The following is an 18,654-nucleotide window of genomic DNA, read 5'->3' on the forward strand; positions in this document are numbered from 1 at the left end:
AGGCACTTCGCCAGGGGCTCCATTGGCCTACGATCATGTCCGATGCAGAAGACCTCGTCCACACCTGCCAAGGATGCCAATGGATGGGACGCCGAAGCCACCGACCTCCAACTCCCTTACAACCAATTGCCCCCGTCTGGCCCCTGGCTCGTTGGGGTATGGACCTCATCGGTCCATTTCCCCGTGCCAAAGGCAACCTTCAGTACGCAGTGGTAGCATTGGAGTACTTCTCCAAATGGGTCGAGGCGAAACCCCTCATTGCAATCATGTCAAAAAATATCCAGAAATTCTTCTGGAAGAACATAATCTGCCACTTCGGTGTCCCACGACAACTCACAGTGGACAATAGCACACAATTCAACTCCGGGCCTTTCAGACAGTTCTGCGATGACCTCGGCATCGAATTATGCTTCGCGGTAGTTCGACACCCTCAGTCCAATGGGGTCGTCAAAAGGGCCAACGGTAACATCCTCTCTGGTCTATATTGCCACCTCGTTGGCTTAGCTCGAGGCCTATGGGTCGAGGAACTTCCCAAGGTTTTGTGGTCCCTCCGCACCACTATCACACGGGCCACCGGATTCACACCCTTCCGCCTCCTGTATAGAGACGAGGCCATGACCCCCATCGAGGTCATGGGCTACTCACTTAGGGTACAACTTCCACAAACTGACGGAGAAAGGGAGCTCTCCCTTGACCTTACCGAAGGCACGCGGCTCCATGCCATTCAGAATCTCGATCACTACATCAAGAAAACTAAGGCCTGGTAACGATCCAAGAGTTGCGTCGTGGAACTTCAAACCTGGCAAACTAGTGCTTTGACGTGCCTTAGCCTCAGGAAAGCTGCGCAACAAATGGGAAGGCCCATACCTGGTCCTCAAGTCTAAGAGGCCCGGCTCCTACCGCCTGGCCGATACAGAAGGGACCCCCCCCCCTAACACAGTTGGAATGCGGAGACCTTTCGCAAGTACTATGTATAGGGAGCCCTAGGCTCAGTCCTCTCCGAAGGTACAAAAAAACAATGAAGACCCTCCAGCATCTTGAAGGCATAAGCCTCCGTGCTGGACGGGCATTCCGTCCGCCATCTTTAAGGTCTCGCAACCTACATGGTGGATAGACAAAGACCGCTCCAGCATCTTGAAGGCATAAGCCTCCGTGCTGAACTGGCATTCCGTCCGCCATCTTTAAGGTCTCGCTAACCTGCGTGGCAGAGAGGCAAAGACCGCTCCAGCATTTTGAAGGCATAAGCCTTCGTGCTGGATAGGCATTCCGTCCACCATCTTTAAGGTCTCTCTAACCTACGTGGTGGATAGGCAAAGACCACTCTAGCATCTTGAAGGCATAAGCCTTCATGGTGGACAGGCATTCCGTCCGCCATCTTTAAGATCTAGCTAACCTACGTGGTGGATAGACAAAGACCGCTCTAGCATCTTGAAGACCTAAGTCTCTGTTCTAGACAGGCATTCCGTCCATCATCCTTTGGGCCTAGCAAACCTAAAATGGCGGATAGGCAAAGACCGCTCCGGCATCTTGAAGGTAGTGCCTTCACACCGGATAGGCATAACACCCTCTGTCATTTCTAAGGCCTGGCTGACCTAACATGGCGAAGGGATAACACCACGGCACTGGCACGACTAAAAGTCTCCATGCCAAAATCACCTGACCCTTCCGATATCTTAAAAACCTAAAACTCTGAGCTCCCCACTCCTACCTACTGCAACGCAATGCCCCTCGAATCTCGCACCCCGTGGCTACTAGGCAGCCGCAGGATGCGAAGGGGCTGGGATAAGGGGCACAGGCGAAGCGTCAATGTGATCAATCAAAAAAAAGAGAGAGAAAGAAACAAAACAATAAGCAAACACAACGCAAGTTGTACATACATAACGTACAAAGAGTCTTTGCATATAGCTAGCCGCTGTACATCGAATCTATGCCCAACAAACTGGCTAGCCTGCTACGCCTCCCTGTACCACTATGGGAAGACAAGGGTGCCGACCACCATGCCTCCTGGAAACACCGCAGGACCTGGAGAGTCGTCCCCGACAACTGCGCACAGGAGGCCGACGCGAACCCCCTCCGCGAGAAGAGCTACTGCCCAAAACGGAGACTCGGCCTTGGGAAGACGAAGGATCCGTCGAGAAAAGATACGAGTCGAAGGACGAGAAGTCCAACTCTTCCTCCTCCTACCCCTCCGGCGAGGCATCCGCGGCCTTTACCTCCTCCACCTTCACCTCGCCCAAGATAGACTCAAGAATTTCCGAGGGCACTGTTCTGTCAAAACCCCGGGGAAGGACAAAGCATTGTAGGAAGCGTGAGATGACAACCTCTCGGGCTATTCGGGTTGCACACCAGTCATCCCTTGCAACAAAATATACATCTCGAGCAGACACAAGGGGATCCTCCAGCTAGACCTTGACCAAGACATCGGCGACCACCTGCAGATCAATATGCAACTCGGAATCGCGGGGCATAACAAAATGACTCCGCCGTCGAACAAACGGAGTAGCCCCCGATGCTCCGGACGCACTCGATCCCTCCCCGGAGGCACTATCCAAGATATGGATGAGACCTCCTCTGGCCTCGGGCCGCCATACCTATACACGCAAATCGGACTCCAGTTAAACTCAAAGACACAAACATTCCAGAAAAAATACATGCAAACCATAGGAAGATAGGTGTGGTTCCATCAAATAAGGAAAAGATTATATACATGAAGCAGAAGGGGGTAGTCAACATGCTAAAACTTGACCCCCCTCGCGAAAGAAGAGAAAACAAAAGACAGCCCGCGGCAGAGCTACACCTCTGGGGCATCTACGCATGGCTCCGGCGGGGCAACAGCGCCAGACGAAGAACCTCTAGACGGCCGTGAAGCGTCCGTAGACTCCGGGTGAAGGACTGGACCTCCCAATGAAGAACCCAGGCGAAGGCCCCCCGAGGCACCCGGAGTCCCCTGACCGGCCATGTAGCGCAACGTCACGCTCCGGCCATGCTTCGCTCATACACCACGAAGGAAGCTCTCCAGGGTCGCGCAAATCTCCGCCGGAGGTGCCTCTGGCTGAAAGGCCTCGACCACGGAGTCCGGCACCTCCTGCTCCAATGCTTTGAGGGGACCAACCCCCGCTTGGTGCAGTAGGGTCAGCTGAAGCGCAGCGGCCACACGGGCGCCAGACCTTGCATAGATCTCCACGTCCTTAACCATGACCTTCACAGCAGACCGAAGCTAGAAGAGCGGCATCACTGATGCCTCTGAGTCGGAGGGCAGTGGCAGGCACTGAGCCCCAAGGCTGCTCAAAGCATCAAAGGTAATCCGAGCCACCTCTAATGCAAGTACTTTAAACTGCTGGCACTCCGAATGCAGTGCCCCCTCCGTTGCCCAAGCCTCCTCCAGCTCTCGCTGCATATTGCCCACCGCTACCCGAAGGGTGTTAGCGTCACCTTCGGCTGACACACGGGCTGCGTTGGTCGCATCGGCAAACTCCCTCGCCTCTCGGAGGCCTTCGACAGCCTTCCACACCTCAGCCTCTGCATGCTCGTGAAGCACCATCTCCTCCTGAAGACGACCCTCTGCAGACTCTGCCCGCTTACGTGCCTCTTCCAAGGCCTGGTGAAGGCCCTCAACCTCGTCAGGGGCAGCGGCAAAGGCCTCGTGCCCCCCACCTCCCAGTGCCCTCGTCAAAATTACTTGCTACAAGGCACAATAGAAGAAGGAAAAGGACAGAATGAGCTACTCAGAACCCAACATCAGACTCGACAAATCGTAACCAATACTATGGACCTGAAGGGCCACCGCTACCAACCGCACCTCCAGTTCCTCCAAAGGATGCTGGGCCAACAATCGCTCGACCTCTCCACATTGGAAAAGAGAGGAGGCCACAGTGATGGCCCTTGACGCCTCCAGGCACAGCACGAAGTTGTTCGAGGCCAAGACCCCGAGGCCAGAGCTCCCCTCGACCGCTCCAAAGGGACCCTTGGCGGAGGGGACGGTGACCAGCTGGCTCGGGGCTCCGCAGAAACGAAGCCACGTCCCCCGGGACGGTCTTCGGAGACCCCTCTGAAGGAATCCCCGATCCCTGCTGGGCCTCTGGGGCCTCGGGGGGTGGAGTCAAGGACGCATCCACCTCGAGGATCACTTAAAAAAATCAAGGAAACACAAATCAAGATCCCGGTGCATGACCGAAACAGGATATGGCTAATGAAGCAAACCAACACCCCACCTAGTTCCTCTGAACCTCTTACAGGAGGGCCCGTAACGTCCTCGACGTCCGAACCGATGATACCAAAATCATAGTCCACGGAGGCCGCGCCTCTTCGTCGGCTCTGCAGGATCAAGAATACCGACTAGAGGGGGGTGAATAGGCGGTTTTAAAACTAATTGACACGTGATCAAGAAAACTTATGAAATTAAACTAATGATCACTAGCAATAAAAAGGGACAACTAAGAGCTATGTCGAAGGTTTGCAAACTAGGGTGACATGCAATAACTTAAATACTATGAATATAAATTACTTGAAGTAAATTGCATGAAAGATAAATAGCTCAACAATAAAGTACATGCTCAAGGAAACACAAAGGATTTTTCCCGTGGTATCGAAAGGTGCTCGGGACGTGCTCGGGACGAGATTGACGATCGACTACTTGACGCGCACGACGTTGGATTGGTCTGCTCCAACTCTTCTTCCGCTGCACTGCTCGTCAAGTGGTAACGATTCATGATCCCCTACTCGCATGGCTTCCTGGTTAAATGCGGTAGAGAAAATTTATTTTATGCTGGCGTAGCCTACCCATAACCCAACAGTGGTATCAGAGCCATCCTGCGTAGTATTCGATCTGGATCAGCCACATATAGAAGATATGTGATAGAAATAGATTAGATCTATTGTTTTTCTGATCAGTTCATATGATGGATTGATCAATGCACGGTTGGTCTGGTGAATTAGAGATCGGATGAGATGCCAGTCGATGGAACCACATAGCCAAAAAGATTAGCTCGATCTCCCACCTGGTTTTGCGTGCGACTTGCCCCTACCGGCTGGAATCACCATCGGGGCTAACTGTGTGCATCGCGACATGGTCGGGAGAGCAGCAGATCGAGGTGGTGTGTGCTGTCATCGTTTCTGGAAAAACCTCACGCGATGATCAATGGGATTGATCTAATGGAAATTGAGGCATTATGAATGACTCGGAATTGGCTCGATATGATCGATCCGATGACCGTCGCGTACACGCATAGATTGTTGTAGTAACATGATCCCATCACGACATTAGAATTCGATTCTACGCTTAACTCGTTTTTGCAGAGAATGTTGTGACCGGTATGGCCTTGTGATATGTGATGCATGTGTGTAATTTTTCATGACCTGCGTTTCATGGTTAATTGCAGCCCAAGGCTGTCATGTTATTGTATAACGGCCTGCGTGTCGACTTGTGATGCTTCTTCTCATGTAATTTATCTAGTGCTATTAGGTGTAATAGACTAGAACAAGATCATGGAGATTTGAAGCGTGATGACCCGGAGGATAGGAACCGTGGCGATGGAGATCACCATGTGAAGGGGCCATACTATGTCACAGTTAATATGATTGCCTGTGATGTTTTTATGTTCCTGTCATACTATTCTTTCATGTTTTATATGTGGTGGATATGATTTTCATGATAGAGTAGTTTCCCTCAGAAAAATCAAGAGTAATTGATGCCCTTCCAATAACTGCACCTACAAAGGTTTTGATCATTGTGTGGTAGGTCTGCCAAAGCAGGGTGCCATCATTTATCTTAACTAGTTAGAGTGGATGTCGGACATCCACATGCATAGTATTGCTTTACTTGATAAAGCTATCAAAACAGTTTTGGGCTTTGGGGCATGGTGTTGGGCGCCGGGGCATTCGATGCCACCCAACAAACAAGAGTCATGTAGAGATGTGATTACCAAGGCGTTGCTTACCTATGTCACTAAGTTTCTAGCAGTGATGCCAAAGCTCACTAGAACTTAGTTGAATATGGATCTTGATCCTCTATATGTTGTTAGAGGGAAAACACATATAGTGGAGTATCTTTTGTTAAATTGTTTAATAGAAGATTCACATAGGCATAGTGCTGAACCTGCATTTTCTGTTGTAGATTATGGCACCGGCCGCTAGTAACACTTCCAGTTTTAATTTGCGATCGATTCTTGAAAAAGAGAAGCTTTCTGGAACAAACTTTATTGATTGGTATAGAAATCTGAGAATTGTTGTCAAACAAGAGAAAAAGGAATATGTTCTAGAGGTCCCCTATCCTGATGAACCAGCTGATAATGCTCCTGCCACGGATCGGAGGGCTTATGAGAAGCACACCAACGATTCACTGGATGTTAGTTGCCTCATGCTTGCCTGTATGTCCTCTGAGCTTCAGAAGCAATATGAGAACAGGGATGCCTATGATATGATTGTGGGACTCCGAGGCATGTTTGAGAACCAAGCTCGGCTCGAGAGGTACAACACCTCAAAGTCCTTGTTTGCGTGCAGGTTAACAGAAGGCAGTCCAGTCAGTCATCATATGATCAAAATGATTGGTTACATTGAGAGCCTGGAAAAACTTGGTTTTCCCCTTAGCCCTGAGTTGGCTACGGATGTAATTCTCCAGTCGCTCCCTGCGAGCTTCGAGCCGTTCATTTTGAACTTTCATATGAACAGCATGGAGAAAAGCATGGCTGAATTGCATGGGATGCTAAAAACTGCTGAGGAAAGCATTAAGAAGAGCTCTAGTCATGTGATGATGGTTCAAAAGGATAGCAAGAAGAGAAAGCGCAAGGGCAAGGCTAAAACTTCGGATGAGATCTCGAGTTCTAAGCCTAAGCCTGTTGGAAAGCCCAAGGCTAGCCCTGCCGCTTCTGACACTTGCCACCACTGCCATAAGACTGGTCATTGGCGGAGGAACTGCAAATTGTACTTGGAAGAACTCAAAAAGAAGAAGGGAAGTAAGACTTTCTCTTCAGGTATAAATGTTATTGAAATTAATCTTGCTACTCATCCTGATGATTCATGGGTATTTGATACCGGATCAATGATTCATACTTGCAAATCGCTGCAGGGACTGAAAAGGACTAGGAAGTGTGCAAGAGGCGAATTGGATGCTCGCGTCGGCAATGGTGCAAAAGTTGCTGCGTTGGCCGTTGGCATTTACTCCTTATCGCTACCCTTAGGATTAGTTTTGGAATTAAATAATTATTATGATATTCCTGCCTTGGGCAAAAACATTATCTTTTCTTCATGTTTGGAAGAAGACGGTTATGAATTCATAATAAAGAACAAGTGTTGTTCGATATTTTTGAATGGTATGCTCTATGGTAATTGTCCATTAGTAAATGGATTATATATATTGGATCTTGAGGATATAACTATTTATAACATTGATACAAAGAAGCCTCGGCTCAATGATTTGAATCCCACCTTTGTTTGGCATTGTCGATTAGGTCATATAAATGAGAAGCGTATGCAGAAGCTCCATAAAGATGGTCTTCTACATTCATTTGATTTCGAATCATTTGATACATGCGAGTCTTGTTTACTTGGCAAGATGACTAAGACGCCTTTCACTGGTCGAAGTGAGAGGACAAATGAATTATTGGCCCTAGTACATACAGATGTATGTGGACCGATGAGTTCTACAGCTAGAGGTGGTTTTCAGTATTTCATTACTTTCACCGATGACTTTAATAGATATGGTTACATCTACCTAATGAGGCACAAGTCTGAATCCTTTGAAAAGTTCAAGGAGTTCCAGAATGAAGTACAAAATCATATAGGCAAGACAATTAAATTTCTGCGATCAGATCGTGGAGGTAAATATTTGAGCCATGAATTTGGTGATCATCTAAGGCAATGTGGAATCGTTCCACAATTGACTCCACCGGGTACGCCACAATGGAATGGGGTGTCCGAGCGGAGGAACCGAACTTTGTTAGACATGGTCCGGTCGATGATGAGCCAATCTGATCTTCCATTGTCCTTCTGGGGATACGCTCTAGAAACTGCTGCTTTCACGTTAAACAGGGTTCCATCTAAGGCTGTAGAGAGGACACCATATGAGATATGGACCGAGAAGCGTCCCGGATTGTCTTTCCTTAAGATATGGGGTTGTGAGGCTTATGTAAAACGTTTATCGTCTGATAAGCTCACTCCTAAATCTGATAAATGCTTCCTTGTGGGGTATCCTAGGGAAACCAAAGGATATTATTTCTATAACCGGGAAGAAGGCAAAGTGTTTGTCGCCCGGAATGGTGTCTTTCTTGAGAAAGAGTTTCTCGCGAAGAGAGTTAGTGGGAGCACGGTGCAACTCGAAGAAATTCGGGAACCACTTGAAAGTGTTTCAGCTCCTATTGAACCACAACTCGGTATACAAGATGTTGCAGAACCTGTTGTCGAGACACCAGCCCCATGTCGGTCGGAAAGGTTCAGTCGTGCACCCGAGCGGTTTATGTTCCTAACCACGGGGCAGCGCGACATATTATTGTTGGACAATGATGAACCTAAGACTTACTCGGAAGCAATGGTGGGACCAGACTCTGAAAATGGCTTGGAGCCATGAGATCCGAGTTAGAATCCATGCGAGAAAACCAAGTTTGGAACTTGGTCGATCCACCTGATGGTGTGAAAACTATCGAGTGTAAATGGGTTTTTAAGAAAAAGATAGACATTGATGGAAATGTTCACATCTATAAGGCACGATTGGTGACGAAAGGTTTCAGGCAAATTCAAGGTGTTGATTATGATAAAACGTTTTCGCTCGTCGCAATGCTAAAGTCTATTCGGATTCTCCTAGCAATTGCTGCATATTTCGACTATGAGATATGGCAAATGGATATCAAAACGGCTTTCCTTAATGGAAACCTAAGTGAGGATGTGTACATGACACAGCCAGAAGGTTTTGTTGATCCGAAAAATGCTGGGAAGATTTGCAAGCTGCAAAAGTCCATCTATGGACTAAAGCAAGCTTCTCGGAGTTGGAATCTTCGTTTTGATGAAGTGATCAAAGGGTTTAGTTTCATCAAGAATGAAGAAGAGCCTTGTGTTTACAAAAGGACTAGTGGGAGCGCACTTGTGTTTCTGGTCTTATATGTGGATGACATATTATTGATCGGAAATAATATTCCAATGCTCGATGCTGTCAAATCTTCATTACAAAAGAGTTTTTCAATGAAAGATTTAGCAGAGGCAGCATACATATTGGGCATAAAGATCTATAGAGATAGGTCGAGAAGGCTAATCGGATTAAGCCAGAGCACGTACATTGACAAGGTATTGAATCGGTTCAATATGCAGGATTCCAAGAAAGGTTTCTTGCCAATGTCACATGGCATCACTCTCAGCAAGAATCAATGTCCTATGACATCTGATGAGCTCGAGAGGATGAGTGCGATCCCGTATGCTTCTGCTATCGGGTCCATCATGTATGCTATGTTTTGTACACGCCCAGATGTCTCCTATGCTCTAAGTGTTACGAGCAGATATCAATCGAACCTAAGTGAATGTCACTGGGCTATAGTAAAGAGTATCCTCAAGTACATGAGAAGAACTAAGGATATGTTCCTAGTCTATGGAGGTGAGGAGGAGCTCGTTGTAAATGGTTACACCGATGCTAGCTTCCAAACCGACAAGGACGATTCGAGATTGCAGTCTGGTTTTGTGTTTTGCCTTAATGGAGGTGCGGTGAGTTGGAAGAGTTCCAAGTAAGAAACGGTTGCTGATTCCACGACGGAGGCCGAGTATATTGCAGCTTCAAAAGTTGCAAAAGAGGCTGTTTGGATCAGAAAATTTGTTTCTGAGTTGGGTGTGGTCCCTAGTGCGTCCAGTCCAATGGACCTCTATTGTGACAATAGTGGTGCCATTGCACAAGCCAAGGAGCCTAGGTCGCACCAGAAGTCCAAGCACATACTTCGGCGCTATCACCTCATTCGAGAGATTATTGATAGAGGTGATGTAAAGATATGCAAGGTGCACACGGATTCGAATATTGCTGATCCGTTGACGAAGCCTCTCCCACAGCCCAAGCATGAGGCACACTTGAGCTCTATGGCTATTAGATACTTGCGGGATAGACTCTAGTGCATGTGAGAGAATGTGTTCTGTCTATGCTAATGTACTTTTGGATAATTGTTATCTGGTTCCATGAATTATCATTTACATTGATCAGCAAGTATGTGACTTGTTTGTGAAACTCTTTGTTTTTATGATGTTGTTCTAAATAGTCCCTAATCTCATATCATTGTGTGGGACAATAATGATTTATAGATTAGCACATTTGACTAAATGATGATCATGTTTCACGGATCATAGATATGGAGATATCAAATCAGTAATGTGGACACATGTTAGAGAACATGATGTTGGATAGACCCACCCTGAGATACTGTTGGGATTGTTATTTTTAATGTGCCATCAGTTGTTATCTCAAATGGTGTACCTACAGAATACTTTGACCTGAGATCATCATTGATTCCAGAATGTGTAGTAACACACTTAGGGGCTTCCAAACGCTATTCCGTAACTGGGTAGTTATAAAGGTTGTTTTCGGGTGTGTTATGAAACATGTCGTGGGATGTGAGTGATTAAGATGGAATTTACCCCTCCTAAATAACGGGAGAGATATCTCTGGGCCCCTCGAGGTAGTTGGATTGGAAAGTGCATGGCCATGCCGATGTGATTAAAGAGTTAATCATGGTGAATCCACTACTTGATCGAGTGAATGGTCGAGCTATCACAAGGGTGGCACGAATCTCGCCTTGAGCTTGACTGGTATCGTGTGGTAAAAGGATTGGTGCATGAGTATATCAAGGTTCAGCCGATATGATCTTTGTGTGCATTCGGGAGTCAATATGTCCTGCTAGGTACCGCTATTGACTTGCAATTCGGAAAAGGGTTTCCGGATAGCGGCCGTTTACACATGAACCTAACGGGTCACACACTTAAGGGGATGGAATATAAAACTTGTACTGACTCTAGTGCAAGTGGGGGATTGTTGGTGATGTGCCCTAGAGGCGATCAAGTTTGCGGATTGGATCTGCTAATGGGCTTTAATGTTGATTAAAGGACCATTAGGGTTTAGAGTCATAATGGGTTTTAATGTTGATTAAAGGCCCATTAGCATGATCTATATAAGAATAGGCAGGGGCCAAGGCGCATTGAGTTTTTCCAGAAAAACAGATCTTGCCACCAAAAACCCTGGCCGCCTCCTATTCCCGAACTCCCTTCGAAACCCTAGCCGAGCGCGCGGTGCTAGCACACCGGCGCACGGCGATTCCATCCTTGTACGTGTGGATACCGTAGAGGCGTTGCTACTATTGCGGTGCTGATCTGCTCGGGAGTACTCGGGACGTACTCGCGAATACTCGGAAGGTGCTCGGGACGTGCTCGGGACGAGGTTGACGATCGACTACTTGACGCGCACGACGTTGGATTAGTCTGCTCCAACTCTTCTTCCGCTGCACTGCTCGTCAAGTGGTAACGATTCATGATCCCCTACTCGCATGGCTTCCTGGTTCAATGCGGTAGAGAAAATTTATTTTGTGCTGGCGTAGCCTACCCATAACCCAACACCACCACCGCGGCTTCTTCACAATCTCCTTGAAGAGCTCGATGGTGCCACAACCTCCAAGGCGTCTAGGAGGCGGCAACCTCCAAGAGTAAAGAGCCGATGCCGCTTACTTGAAGAATCACTAGTGCCTAATTGCTCAAACTCTTGAAATTATGCACTAGATGCTCTCAAACCTCTCAAAGATTCAATACTAAATCAAGAGAGGGAGATGAGGAAGTCAAGAGCTCCAAGTATGTGTATTGAATGGATAGAGTGCAAGGGAGAGCTCACAAGGACCAGCCAACCTCATATGTATAGCCTACACATTAAATTCGACCGTTACTATGGTTCTGACACACGAGCAACTCTGGCGGTCTAACCGCAGGCAACCTGTCGGTCAGACCGTCGTCTTTCCAACGACTGTGTTGACTTCGGGCACAGGATGGCGGTTGGACCGCAGACCCTCTCGGTCGGACCGCAGATCATCACGGTCAGACCATGGACCAGTTCGGTCGGACCGTCATAGCCCAAAACCTTCTGCACCAGAACGGTTGGACCGAGCTACTCGGCCTGTCAGGCCACCAAGCAGGAAATGCTGTCATCGCTATACAGCGGCCAGACCGGCCGGAGGCCCAGTCAGACCGTCATACTGAGATACAGCGGTTAGACCGCCTTCAGGCCGGTCAGATCGCCAATAACCAAAAACCCTGAGGCAACCTTTTCATGGGGTTCTCAGAAGCTAAGATTTTTTTTATCTCTATATGAATGCAAGTTTGAGGAAATTGGCACTATAGAGACCTCAAGTAAACATACACCAACCCCTCTTTATAGTACGTCATTTATCCTATCAATCCGGTCATTTTCTTTTCTAGACACCTTTGACCGACAAAAATAAAATGCCCTACGAAAATACCTTTGCCTTGAGCTACCCTTTTCATGCCTTCCACTCATGCACTTTTCTAGCTCCGCAACATCTTTGTGACTAACCTTTTTACAACTCAATTAACCAAGTTAGTCCACAAAGATATATTGTCATTAATTACCAAAACACGATTTAGGGCCCTAGATGCTTTCAGGCTCTGGCCATGACCCGTAATATCCGGGGAGGCCCAGCCCTTCCCTCCGTCATCACCGCCAAACTGGCCCTCACCTCCGGGCTAGTCGCTCACGCTCTCAACCTGCCTCACGCGCTTCTTGCGAACCAAGGGCACCTCTGATTACTTGGCCGTTGAACCGGTGTGGGAGCCTCTGGAGGCAGAAGGCCACCGGGCCTGGAGTGTCCTTGCACGGATTAGGGGGGCTGCACACGCTCTTTTTCCAGCGGCCTTAGGCTCTGGAGGATCCCGCCATGCTAGAGCCCCCACGCCGAGGTAAAAGCAGACACGGTTGTACCGCTCCCAGCTCCGTGTCAGGGCCACCCGTCGTTCCCGCTCAGCGAGAGTAGGGGGGCCCAGGATCACCTCCGCGATCTCCGCTGCGCACTCCAGCGGGAGGCATCTCTCTGGAAGAAAAAGACAGCTCACATCGGCATATCAAAAACCAAACTACAAGGGGAACTCACCAGCACTGACGGGCGGGGTGGAGTACACCTTCAGCCACTCTTCCGCACCTTGCTCAAAGACGCAGTTCTAGCTTGTCTGAAGGGGCCGAATGCGCAATATGGTGAACTCCTCCACGAGGTCACACATACTCATCTTTTCGGTCACCCTCTGGAGAAGGGCCAGTCATGAGGTGAACTGGTCATCCGTGATCCCCGTCTCCAGCTCCGAAACATACGCAATATCCTGGTTCGTGGAGCGAAGGGGCAATGTAGGGCCGATGTTGTAGTAGAACAACCGCTGCAACCAGCCGGTATACCACCGACCATTAATGGCCTTCGCCGGAAAGGCATCACGATATTGCGGCCGTATCTAGAAGTTGATACTCCCGAAGCTAAAGGGTCTCTTTGTCCCCTCGACCTTGATTAGCTTTGGCTAGCAGCTGGCAAAGTGAAGGGCTGCAAAGAAATCCGCCCTCCCTTCACACCCCTCCACCCGCATGGGCCACTCGAAGGTGACCAGGCGAGGAATGGCGTTGGCATGGAGCTGCGGAAGCTCCGCGTAGAAGTGGCGAAGCACCTCCTCGAGCAGCGGCACCAAGGGAAAACTCAGGCCCACCTCGAAGAAGTCCTCAAACACTACGACCTCATGGGCCAGAGGCTTCGGGACCTCCTCACCCAGCGGAGGCCGAGTGACGGCTCTGGAGGGAATCTTCCCCTCCCTAACCATCCGGTCGAGTTCCTCGTCACCGATGACAGCCGCCCCTAGCGTGGTGGTTTACTGGGGGTGACTTTTGCTAACACGCCGGAGCTCCACCCCTAGCGGCGGCCCTGTCAACGACGGGAAAATCGGCGCCACCTGAGGTTCCCCCACCAAGGCTACTTCGGCGATCTCTCTCGCCGCCCGAGTTCCGGCCCCACTCGGGGTACTCGAGCCAGCCATACGAACCACAAGAGAATGGCAAAAGGGGCTGGATTACAAGAAAGAGGAAGAGCAGGGATCAAAGGGCGACTCGCGTAAAGGAAAAGACACTGAAGACAAAGGCAGATGAGAATGAGGATTTGGCGAAAGGGTCGCTCTGGGCAATCCCCCTCCTTATACAAATAAGGAGCAACTTGCCCCCCTCCCTAGGCGCGGGGGCATGCCCAGTCCTTTCGCCTGCTAGGGCGAAATCATGGGGGAGCATAACCGACCCCCATGACTCCCCAACGACAAGACGACATGCGTCCCACGCCCGCCTGACAGGGAAGGATCGTGCCTTTCCCCAGGGTGCATTCAATGGCCCCTGTCTCCGATGTCATCCAGCATATCAATCCAGTCACCCAGGTCAAACCGTCCAGATAATCCAAGCAATACTTGGGCCACGAGCCATCAACCACAAGTTAAGGACCACCGGAGGCCCTGCTCCGAAGGAACCGCGGGTCCGACCGCTCCGCTGGCCGCCCTCATGAGAGGCTACTGTTGGGGGTTGTTGTTAAGGACCCCCAACGGCCCCTTGGCTTAACCAACCTGGCCTCTCGATGCCCCAGCCTTCCGGAGTCCTGCCTCTCGAAGGCTCAGCCTCCCAAAGGCTCGGTCTCCCGAAGCCTCGGGCTCCCTCTGCTTGAGCCGACTTCCCGGAGGCTACTGGGTGAGTCATTAGGCCTTAGAAAAAATTTGCCAGAGGGGGAGCACCGGTCGTACTTTGCCTGCAAGAAGGTGACCGGCATTAAATGCCTAGGCTAGTGCCGGGCCGCAGTTTGCGACCGGCTCACCCCCTTAAGGGGGCAGGTACCACGATAATTACCACGGTAGATATTTATCTTCCGAATAAGGTAGAAAGCAATTATCCGGGATAAGGCCCAGTAAATCGGTCAGATCCTAGATATTTGTATATTATGATAACTTGTAGGCTAAGCTACGCACTGCCCTATAAATTGGAGACATGGTCGGCTGGGCTAAGGGATGGGCAAGACAGCGAAAAAGACACATAGGTGAAAACACATCAAGTCACGATGTGATACTCCTCCCAGATCCATCTATTTTTTCTACCATTAATACATTCGTGGTGTTCCTTACTCTTAAACTTCGTCTCTAAGCTTAAGTCTCCTCTTTAGAAGAAACTTTCGCTATACTTACTAGGCAAGAAGAACTCTTGCTCCAACAGTTAGTTTCTAAATATATTAAAGTTGCATATATATTTCCTTCTTTTTCTGTTTTGAAAAAGAGCTGCAGATCTATTTCACAGGTAGTAAGTGACAGTTAACAAAAAAAGGAGGGCAGGGAGGTGCGTGTGCGAAAACCACCCTCTTGACAAAGCAAATAGGAAATCAGAAATTATTCCCCGAGGGTAAGAAATACCAGAAAAAAAAAAGTGGTACTTCAGAAGCACAGATTCAAATTTGTCTGGTGGCGCAAAATCGAAAAGATTACCCCAAGTTAGCAGGGGTTTCTGGTGAATAAGAAAACCATTCCAATTTTTCCGCCCCCAAAGGGTTGTTATTATCAGATTTAACTGGTCCCAAAAGTTGTACGGCGGAATGATTTTCTCTTGAAAGTCCCAAACTTTACCATATCTCAGTTGAAAATGTGTCAGTACTCTTAACTAATCTAGACCATTTGATCAAAATAAATAAATGGTTAATAATCATTTGAGGGTAATGTAAAAGAGCTCTCTTTTAGGCGCTGCACTTTGTTATTTTCTCTCTTTTAAAAAATGCTGCCTTGCCTCCTCCGCACCACTCGCATTCCCACTCTTCTGACTACTACATCCATAGGACCAATAGTTGCCTTTCCCCGCCTCTTAATGCCACTTGACCCTATGGCCCTTGCCGATCCCCCAATCCACTTCCCTCTTCCTTGCTTGTGGCTATGGTGGGGCTTATGCCACCACCACCAATTGTTGCACTTCCGTTTGCTCGTCCTTCTTTTAAGCTTAGGCTTCAATGAAATCAAAACCTAAAGTGAATCCAATCCTTATCAACAGCTGCAATACCGCCACCAGGGTCACTGCCTCACTGGAGAGGACAAGCAAATTGACTGGGATTTCGAGGGTAATTCTATTTTACTATTTTAATATTGTAATTCAAATAAATACCACCTCTTATCCAAAATATAAGTCTATTACGACGTCGACATGATTCCAATTCGGCAGTTTCACTAGTAATTTATATAAAAATATATTATTTTAAATAGAAAGAGTTATATGGTATGAATGTAATTTTTACGATGAATCGAGTTTTACATTGTCAATGTATGAGATTTTTATGATATTGATGGATAAAACTAAAAAGATTTGACCAAGTATAAAGCTAAATGGATTTATATTTAGGATGAGATGATCGTAATTCATTAAAAATCCTCTACTTTTCCATTTGTTACAAACAGGCCTAAAGTTGAACAACAGGCTCAGACAACCGCGTCTTCAAGAATCTCGTTGATCACACGCTCCAAGGCGACGGCGTCTGAGATAACGCCAGCGTGAGAGGTACCGGTAATCTTGACGGACTTGTAGTACTCCTGCCTCGGGTCTTCACCGATCACCGTGTCAAGGGCCAGTATGCTCGCCAAGCTGATCAACCCATCTCCGTCGCCGTACACCACTTCAGGAGCCTCACTGAACTCGCCGTTCCAGTACACCAGCCTCTCCATTGTCGACACGCCGACGCCATTGATGCAGGTCGTCGGCACCCCCGGCGCTCTGAAGTTCAACGTCACCGGCAGCGCCCGCGTCTCGTACAGCCTCACCGCGAGAGGCGGCAATCCTATGGCCGTCAGGAACTCCGGGATGTCTTGCGCGGTGTAGTTCTTGGCCCGCGTGACAACCAGCGGCGTGTCGCGGCCGAACACCTTCGGCGACGGCAGCGCCGTGAACGCGCTGGCGGAGCTCAGTGGGGAGTTACGTTTAGAGGCGAGCAGCTGCATGGACAGCAAGAACCCACCGGCGCCGGTGGAGGCCATGACGAAGTGCTTGACGTGCCTCCTGCGCCACGCCAGGGGGTTCCGGTTGAGTAACTCGAGCGCGAAGTAGCCGCCCTGGCTGTGCGACACAAGGACGGCCGGCTTGCCCCCGTTCTTCCTGCTCGCGTGCTCGATGAGCATCCTGAGCCGCCGGCAGAACCGCGAGAACGCCCGGCACGGCTGCCCCGGCGCGGCAGGTGCCTGACGGAAGTCGAACGGCGCGCCGAAGAGGGTCTCGCCGTCGCGGTACCCGGCTCGCTCTAGCTCCTCGACGAGTCTCCCCATGCAGAGGTCTCTGTTACACAGGCAGGGGTAGAGTGCGTCACAAGGCCAGGGCGTGTTTGTGACTGCTGTACATGCCTGCTACAAGTGACGGACGGCCGTCTTACATGTCAGCCGGGTTGTCGGCGAGGAAGCCGCTGGTGGAGCCGAAGCCGAGGACGCGTGTCTCCACGCCCGGCACGTTGTGGTAGTCACGGGTGGCGGGGTCGTAGACAAGGCGGAGCTGGTCGGCGAGGCACGGCGCGGCGCAGGGGTCCTGCATCGCCGTGGAGTTCTTCCATAGCCGGAACCACCGGCCGTTGCCCTTGCCCGTGGCGCATTGCGGCGAGTGCGGCTCGTAGGCGTCCGTAAGGCGGGCCTCGAGCTGGCTGCAGGTGGCTCCCGGCAGCAGCACGACCGGGTGGAGGCCAGCGTCGCCGGTGGCAGCGCGCTGACGGGGCGGTGATGTGCCGCGGCGGACGAGGATGAAGGGAAGGAAGAGGAGTAGTGGTAGCAGCCGGTAGAGTTGTGTGGCCATGGCGCGATAGGCAGCGCTAGCGGCGGCTGGCAAGCAGCTAAGGCGCAGGTAACTAAGCTACTATAGGGGCCAGAGATTGAAAATAGTTGGCTCGCGTTCTTGTTTGTTTTCTGAAATCTGGACACGCGTGGGATTGTGGCAAAATGCATTACTACAAACACATTACTCTCTTGTTTTTGTAGACACAAGTACCGGCTCGTAGATGGCAACGTGTCGATCAATTTGTGAACTGAGAGTCGAGGACATTGCATTGGGCGGCACTACTATGATATCGGTCCATAAACAAGTTCATTGTGTGGCCCCAATGAGGAGAGTCCTTTTTTTTCCCGTAAGGGCATTTATGTGCCGCCGGCCAAATAACACGTTCATTTCTTAAAAGCCTTTTTCCTTTCCATTGGAGACCGCCTTATGGCCTACCCACTAGTAAAAAAAAAAATCTCTCTCCTTTCTCGACAATATCCTAGATGGCTCATGACAGAAAAACCATCTCTGATAAATGAAAAATTAAGAACTTCACATACAGTTTTTTCACGGATGGTTTTTAGTTTCTCACATAATTAAAGAAACATTATTATAAATTATAAGTAATGGTGCTCCACTCTTGGAAAAGAAATCGAAAGGGAAAGGACTATTAGGGGCTAGTGTGGGTCAATGGGAGTATATGCCCATGGACCACATGCATAAGGCACGAGGGCGGTGAGATACGTGTCCAGCCGATGGTGAGGGTGAGAAGGCTAACTCTTGCGCCGGCGGCTCAGCTGGCGCACGTGGTTGGGCCAGTGTGCCACATAGTGGAGGAGGCTCATCGTGATCGTGAGTCCCTATCGTCATCT

General features: G+C 49.4%; 1 protein-coding gene across 1 annotated transcript; it reads right to left on the reverse strand.

The window, feature by feature from the left end:
• Positions 1–16,368: 16,368 nt before the first annotated feature.
• LOC133894790 (lecithin-cholesterol acyltransferase-like 1) lies at positions 16,369–18,036 on the reverse strand. Its single transcript, XM_062334956.1, has 2 exons — positions 17,412–18,036; positions 16,369–17,317 (listed from the first exon to the last, which is right to left on the reverse strand). The coding sequence occupies exons 1-2, from the start codon at positions 17,819–17,821 to the stop codon at positions 16,471–16,473; spliced, it is 1,257 nt and encodes a 418-aa protein (XP_062190940.1). The 5' UTR covers positions 17,822–18,036; the 3' UTR covers positions 16,369–16,470.
• Positions 18,037–18,654: the final 618 nt, after the last annotated feature.

The sequence above is a fragment of the Phragmites australis genome, chromosome 16 (genome assembly GCF_958298935.1).
Source record: "Phragmites australis chromosome 16, lpPhrAust1.1, whole genome shotgun sequence".
In the NCBI taxonomy this organism is placed as follows: domain Eukaryota; kingdom Viridiplantae; phylum Streptophyta; class Magnoliopsida; order Poales; family Poaceae; genus Phragmites; species Phragmites australis.

What these genes read in the sequence shown, in the direction of transcription:
- LOC133894790 (XM_062334956.1), bottom strand. Translation starts at nt 17,821, where the DNA reads ATGGCCACACAACTCTACCGGCTGCTACCACTACTCCTCTTCCTTCCC. An exon ending in GCCGACAACCCGGCTGACAT is followed by an intron (nt 17,318 to 17,411) that starts GTAAGACGGCCG and finishes CCTGTGTAACAG; the next exon opens with AGACCTCTGCATGGGGAGAC.